General features: G+C 40.0%; 1 protein-coding gene across 4 annotated transcripts in view; it reads left to right on the top strand.

Moving 5' to 3' along the window:
- Window positions 1–7,470, top strand: part of Dennd4c (DENN domain containing 4C) — a 120,133-nt gene that overhangs the window by 13,105 nt on the left and 99,558 nt on the right. For 3 of the 4 annotated variants that reach the window (XM_008845535.2, XM_029569598.1, XM_029569599.1), the window contains one exon: window positions 597–918. In XM_008845535.2, coding sequence (XP_008843757.1) covers window positions 614–918 — 305 coding nt within the window. In that variant the 5' untranslated portion in view covers window positions 597–613. Of the gene's footprint in view, window positions 1–596; window positions 919–7,470 lie in introns of those variants that run through there. The other variant, XM_029569600.1, reaches the window with a different exon arrangement.

Here is a 7,470-nt window from a genome sequence, read left to right as displayed (position 1 = left end):
AGTAGGCCTGGCCTGGTTTTGTTTTCTTTTTTTTTTTTTTTTTTTTGTCACACACATTAAAAATAAGATACATCTTTTTAAGAATTATGTATTTTTGTGTGTGTATGTATGTATGTATACACACTAGTTTGTGTGGACATCAGAGGCAGCTTGAGGACTTGGTTCTCTCCTTCCACCATGGGTACCAGGGATGAGACTTGGGCCATCAGGCTTTGGAGACAAGTGCTTATACCTGCTCAGCCATCTTGCCAGCCCTTTTCCATTTTTTGAGACAGAATCTCACTGTGTAGTTCAGGCTGACCTCAAACTCAAAATCCTTCTGCCTTAGCCTTCCAGGTGTTGGGATTACAGGTATGGGCCACCACACCCAGCTGATTAGTCTTAAAATAACAGTCATAGGTACTTGAAATGGTTATAGTTGGGCTGTAAATGAACTTGACACACTGTGTGTGTGTAAAAGCTGAGAAGATGATAAAAGCCTTCTGCAGAATGAAGTTCAATTACAAATCTGAGAAGTATGGTAGTTGGTTTACTAGCTCAGAGGTATCTTAATTTTAGTCAAGATGAATTATATGATGTCTTTTCTTCTCTTTTAGGAAATAGAGCAGCAGCCATGCTCGAAGATAAAGGACCAAGAGTGACAGACTACTTTGTTGTGGCAGGTCTCACTGATACATCCACTCTTTTGGATCAAGAAATAAATCGTTTAGACACTAAATCACCTGGACCTAAAGCTCCAATTACAGACATTGCAATCATTATCAAGTCGGCTGGGGAAACAGTACCTGAAGGTTACACCTGTGTCGAATCCACTCCATCAGCACTCCAAGCAAACTTGAACTATGGAAGTCTAAAAAGTCCAGAACTTTTCCTCTGTTATAAGAGAGGCCGTGATAAACCACCCCTTACAGATGTTGGGTATGGTCACTTTCTTTTGCTATGGTATAAGGAATCAAATTTATTTTAAAGAGAAACAATTTATTAAAGGAACATAGTAGTAGAAATTTGAAGTTCTTGATTATTTGTTACTACATGGCTACACATACTCTAAATTAAAAGAAGAAGCTGTGATAAAAGATACCATGTGACTAAGGGGCTATTTGGGCTGTTAAGTCCCCAAGTACCTTCAGCAAAGGAGCATTCCTTTAAAAAAAAATAGTTGCAAGCTAGGTGTGGTGCATATCTGTAATTCCAGCACTTGGGGAGTAGACACAGGAAAGCCAGAAAGTTGAAGTCATCCTGGGCTACATACCAGGAAAAAGGCCAGCGTGGGCTATGTGAGCTTCTGTCCCAAGAAACTGGAAAAGAAACCCCCCAAAACTGTTCTCTCTCTGTTTCTCTTTCTCTCTCTCCTACTCTTTCTACTTCTTCCTCTCCATTCCTCTCTCTAAATCAGGGATTGAGGTTGGGTCTTAGGTTGCCTAGCTTGCTCAAGATCTACTACTAAAAATAGAAAAATCAAAATTTTCTCTAGCTGTCATGAAATATTTAGTATATAGTTACAAGGCTTTTTTTTTTTTTAAATATAAATGTCTATATTGATTTTTCAGTGAAAACAAAGTGCTTTTAGAATGTCCCTAGTAATTTACCATATGTGCATACATTAAGGTACTGTGTTCATTATAATTGCCCTTAGTAGAAACAGCATAGAGTCGGGTGGCCATAGTGGCACTTGCATGTAATCCCAGTGCTTTGGAAGTCGAGGCATGAGGAGCAGGACCTCAAGGCCAGTCTCAGCTACATAGTTGGTTTGATGGGTGCAGGACAGCCTGGAGTTAGATATTTGAGAGCCTCCTAAGAAGTATTTTTTAGGTTCGGCTTATCTGTTTATGTAAAACATGAAATTTTCATGGAGATTAAATAGTGGGGTCAGTTTGGGGAATGTTATCTTTTCAGTGTTAACTTTTCCATCCTGAGCATGAGGCATTTTTCATTTATTTAAATTATATCAAATTTATTTTAATATTATTTTGTGGTTTTTCACTGTAATATGTCTTTCACCCTTTGATTGTTTGATAGGTATTTTATTCTTTTGAATCTTGTTAAACAGAGGATTTAATAATTTTTTAATTTAATTTAAAAATTTTAAATTTTATATGTATGTGTGTGTGGTGTGTGTCTGTGTGAGGGTTTGTACATGTGAGTGCAGGTGCCTGTGGAAGCCAAAGGCATCAGATTCCCTAGGAGCTGGAGTTACAGGTAGTTGTGAGCCACCTGACATAGTTGCTAGGAATTGAATTTGGGTCCTCTGGAAGAGCAGTACAGGCTCTTAAATGACTGAGCCATCTGTCCAGCCCTAGACTTGTTTGCTTAATTTCCTTTTTGGATTACTCAATAGTATGGAAATATAGCTAATTTTGGGAGTTAGTCTTGTACCCTCCAGCATCATTGGATTTATTAGCTCTATTAGCTTAATTATTATTATTTTTATTTTATGTATATTAGTGTATTGCCTCCATGTATATGAATGCACCTGTGTGATTTTTAAAAAATATTTTGTGTGTGTGAATATATTGCCTACATGTGTGTAAGTGCACCAGTATCCTGCAATGCCAATGGAGGTCAGAAGAGGGCATTAGATTCCCTGGAACTGGAGTTACAGCCGGTTGTTAGCTACCATGAGGGTGCTGGGAATCGAACCCAGGTCCTCTGCAAGAATAGCCATTGCTCTTAACCACTGAGCCATCTCTCTAGTCCCTACTCTTTTTTTGTTGTTTTTTTTTTTTGTTTTTTTTTGGTCTTTTTGCGGTGGTCTCCCGTAGGCCCAGATGACCTAGAACTCACTGTGTAGACTAGGCTGAGATCTGCCTGTCTCTGTTAAAGGTGTGTGCCACCCAGCTTGACTTTTTTACAATTTGTAAACTACAAGATAATGTCACCTGCAAATATAAATAGTTCTACTTTGCATTGCAGTTTGAATAGTTTTTATTTTCTCCTTTAGTATCTGTGACTAGAACTTCTAGAACAATATTGAACAGCATGGTTGAATTAATATTTTGTTTTGTTCCTGATCACAAATGCAAAGTTTTTGGATTTTTTTTTTCTTTGTATTTTTGAGATAAAACTGAAGTCCCCAGCTGGCTAGAAACTCACTATGCAGACCAGGCTGGCCTCAAACTCACAGAGAGCCGCGTGACTCTGCCTCCTCAGTGCTGGGACTAAAGGCGTGCACCACCACGCCCGGCAGCTTTTGGACTTTTATTGAGAGTAATGTTAACTCTAAATTTCGTAAATGCCATATCTTTGGCTTTTAGTTTGTGTATATGAATTTATGGGTTTTATGACATTTCGTAGGTGTGTATAATGTATTTTCTCATCCTCAGCCCCTCATTGCTCTTTGCCCCTGTACTTCCCTCCTCTGGTTTTGTTCTTCATAAATATTCCTCCTGCTTTCCTGTGGTTATTCTGTTCTCTTCTGTTCTATAGTATTCAAGTTTTTTTTTTTTAATTACATTTTTATTTGTTTATCTCGTGCTTGTGAGCATCAAGGGACAAATTGAGGGAGTCAGTGCTCTCCTTCCACTATGTGGGTTCCTAGGACTGAACTCAGGTGGTGAGGCTTGGTGTGGGCCCCTGTATCTGCTGAGCCATCTTTCTGGTCCCTCATTCACATTTTGAGACAGGTTCTCATGTAGACCAGGCTGGTGTCAAACTGCTGTGTAGCCAAGGATAACTTTGAATTCCTCCTTCCTCCACCTCCCAAGTGTTAGGATTACATTTGTGCACCACTGTGTGTGTGTGTGTGTGTGTGTGTGTGTGTGTGTGTGTGTGTATGTGTGTGTAGATATAGATACATGTATATACGTACATATATATATAATATAAATTCCACGTATGTGAGAAAGTGAGTGATACTTGTCTTTCTGAATTTGGCTTCAGTTTTGGTAGCTGTGATAATGACACGTTGTATCCATTGTTCTACAAATGACACAGTTTCTTCATTATGGAAGAGGAAAACGCCATTGTGTTTCTATACCACATTTTGGGGGGGGTACCTAGAGTGATGTCATGAAATTGGCTTTTATGAATAGTGATAAATCTGAGTATACAGGTATTACTAGTATATATGCTTACTTTGGTTCCTCTGAGTAAATACCCAGGAGTGGTCTGATGAGATAATTTAGTAGTTCTATTTTTAATATTTTGAGGAAATCCTAATTTTCAGTGTTGTGACTAATTCACCTGCTCATTAACAGCTTATGCAGGTTCTTTTTCCCTCTCATTCTTCCCAGTATTTGTTGTTTTCTTGATGATAATCATTCTTACTGGAGTGAGATGGAAAACCTTTAAAAATTTTATTACATTTTATTAATTTTTTTGTATATGTGGGACGTGCCACAGTGTGTATGTGGAGGTCAGAGGACAACTTGTGGGAGTCAGTTTCTTCTAATGTAGGAATCTTGGGGCTTGAACTCAGGTCTCAGGCTTGGCACAATCGTCTTTACCTATAGAATCATTTTGCCGGCCTGTGAAATAGAACCTTGATGTAGTTTTGATTTACATTTTCCTCATGACAAAGAATGTTGAACATTTTTTTGTGTGATTATTGGCCATTTATATCTTTAAAAAGTATCTGTTTATTTGTCCATTTATCGATTGGATTACTTGTTATTTAAATTAAAATTTTTTTGTTTTTGTTTTTTGAGACAGGGTCTCCCTGTAGCCCCAGATGGCCTGGAACTCACTGTGCAGATCAGGCAGGCCTCAAACTCAGAGAGATCCACCTTCCTCTACTACCTGAGTGCTGGGATTAAAATGAATTTTATATTAAAAAATCACTATCAAAGGTGGCATGTGCCTTTAATCCCAGCACTTGGGAGGAGCACTTGGGAGTCTCAAAAAAGACTATCCCCCTCTCCCAAAAAAAACCCTTCATAATCTTTTCTCTTAGAATTGCCTTTGTTGGGCTGAAGAGATGGCTGAGTGGTTAAGAGCACTGACTGTTCTTGCAGGATGCAGGTTTGATTCCCAGCACCCACATGGCGGCTAACAACCATCTGTAACTCCAGTCCCAGGGAATCCGACATGTTCTTCTGACTTCCATGGGCATTGCATGGCATGGGTGCACTTACACATATGCAGGCAATACACACATACACATAAAACAAAAATTTAAAAAAAAGAGCTGCCTTTGTTTATATCCAAAAGTTTTTGGTAAATTGTGTTCCTCCTCCTCCTCCTTCTCCTCATACCCTCCTTTTTCTCTCTCTGTAGCACAGACTGATCTAGAACACTTTATGCAGCCCAGGCTGACCTCAAACTCATGACAATCCTTCTGCTTTGTAATCCCAAGTATGGGATTACAGGTGAGTCACCACTCTTTACAATAAATTGTGTTTTTATTTAGTTTTTTGAGACAGGGTATCCCAGGCTGACCTCAAACTCTCTGTAGTTGAGGGTACTCTTGAGCATCTGATACTCCTGCATCTACTTCCCAATGCTGGAATCACAAACCTGTGCCACCTTGCCTGGTTTATGTGGTGATGGGGATCAAACCCAGGGCTTCATACATACTAGGCAAGTGCTCCACTAACCGAAGCCACACCTGCAGCTTTCGTTTCATTTTCATTTGATTCTAGTTCTTCCAGTTTCTTCCCTGATTTCTTAAGTGACCCACTAACCACTGAAGAGCATTTTTACAATCTCTGTGTGTTTTATAGTTCCTGTTACTCTTGATCTCATTTTTTTCATGGGTGAGTGGAATGCTGGGGATTAAATCCAAAGCATTGTTCATATTGTACATGTTGAACAAGTTCTCTAATACTGAGCTACATCGATAGGCCCTGTGTTTTTGAAACAGAGCCTCGCTGTGTATGTAGTTCAGTCTGATCTGGAACTTGCTATGTTGCCCAGGTTGGTCTTCATCTTGTGATCTTCCTGCCTCAACCTGCCTCAACTGGCCTGTGGTACCACAAACACATGTGCCCATACACTCATACAGGCATATCTGCACAGGCACATGCACATATACACATTAATTAGAAAAAACTTAATCTTAAATCAGGCATGATGGTGCATGCCTTTAATCCTAGTACTCAGGAGCAGAGGCAGGCATATGGATCTCTGCCTGGTCTGGAGGCCAGCCTGGTCTACATAAGTGAGTTCCAGGCCAGCCAGGGTTACATAGTGAGACCCTGTCTCTAAAAACAAACAACCAACAACAAAATCTAGAATTTAGTGTGTTGTCCAAGCAGGCCTTGAACTTGAAGCAATCCTGATGCCTTAGCCTCCTAATGGATATATAGTCTCACTTGGTAGTTATTTTGTTTCAAAGTTTCTCTTGATAAGTTTGTTGTTATTCTGATGTGCTGGCCTTAAATAACGACACTTCTCTCTTGCGAGCACCCACATTCTTCCCTTTGTTCTGAATTAAAAAAAAACATTTTTTTAATTTTATGTGTATGTGTGTATTGCCTGAATGTAGGTAAGTGCACCCCTGTCGCGCAATGCCCATGGAGGTCAGAAGAGGCTGTCGGATCCCCTGGAACTGGAGTTAGGGATAGTTGTTAGCTGCCATGTGGGTGCTGGGATTTGAACCTGGGTCTTCTGCAAGAACAGTCAGTGTTTTTAACCGCTGAGCCATCTCTCCAGCCCATTCTGTCTTAATACCATTGTAACCACAGTAAATTATGAAACTGGTTTTTTTTTTTTTTTCTTCTCCATGTCTATTTGGGATTCGAAGTACCTTATATACTTGTTTCTCTAGATTTGGGAAATTTTCTGGTATAACCTTTTTGAATAAGTTTTCTGTGCCTTAAGGTTTTATTGAGATTTTGGGTGCGTTCAGGGCAGAATGGTCATGGATTGAAAGCTCTATTTCAGTTATCTTTTATATACTATTGATTTGGAGGTTTGGGATTTTAGATTTTTGCTGAAAATTTTTATTTTACCAGGCATGGTGGCAGATGTCTTTGATCCCAGCATAGGGGGCGGGGCAGAGGCAGGTGAATTTCTGTAAGTCTGAGGCCAGAGTTGGTCTTCTTAGTGAGTGCCAGGCCAGCCAGGGCTACATAGTGCAACCCTGTCTCAACCCCCCCGCCCCAAATAAAATAAAATTATTTAGATATATGGTGTATGACTATTTGCCAGCGTGTATTTATATAGGCATGCATTCGTGCCTGGTGCCCCTGGAGGCCCAAAGAGGGAGTAAGGATCCTCTGGAACTGGAATTATGGACAGTAGTGAGCAACTGTGTGGATGCTGGGAACTGAACCCAGTTCCTCTACAAGAGCAGCAAGTGCTCTTAACTGCTGACCCATCTCTGTAGCCCTGAATTTTGGTTTTTAAAACAGTGTGGTAGCTCATACCTTTAATCCCACTACTTGGGGAGGCAGAGGCAGGAGGATCTCTGAGTTCAAGGCCAGCCTGGTCTACCTAGTGAGTTCTAGGCCAGCTGGAGCTACAGGGAGACCCTGTCTCAAAAAGACCAAAATAAAATAAAATAAAAGATCAGATGAAGCCAAGCATGGT

Source organism: Nannospalax galili, unplaced genomic scaffold (assembly GCF_000622305.1).
Source record: "Nannospalax galili isolate Female #2095 unplaced genomic scaffold, S.galili_v1.0 scaffold1082, whole genome shotgun sequence".
Classification (NCBI taxonomy): Eukaryota; Metazoa; Chordata; class Mammalia; order Rodentia; family Spalacidae; genus Nannospalax; species Nannospalax galili.
This window is presented reverse-complemented; position numbering and strand designations above follow the sequence as displayed.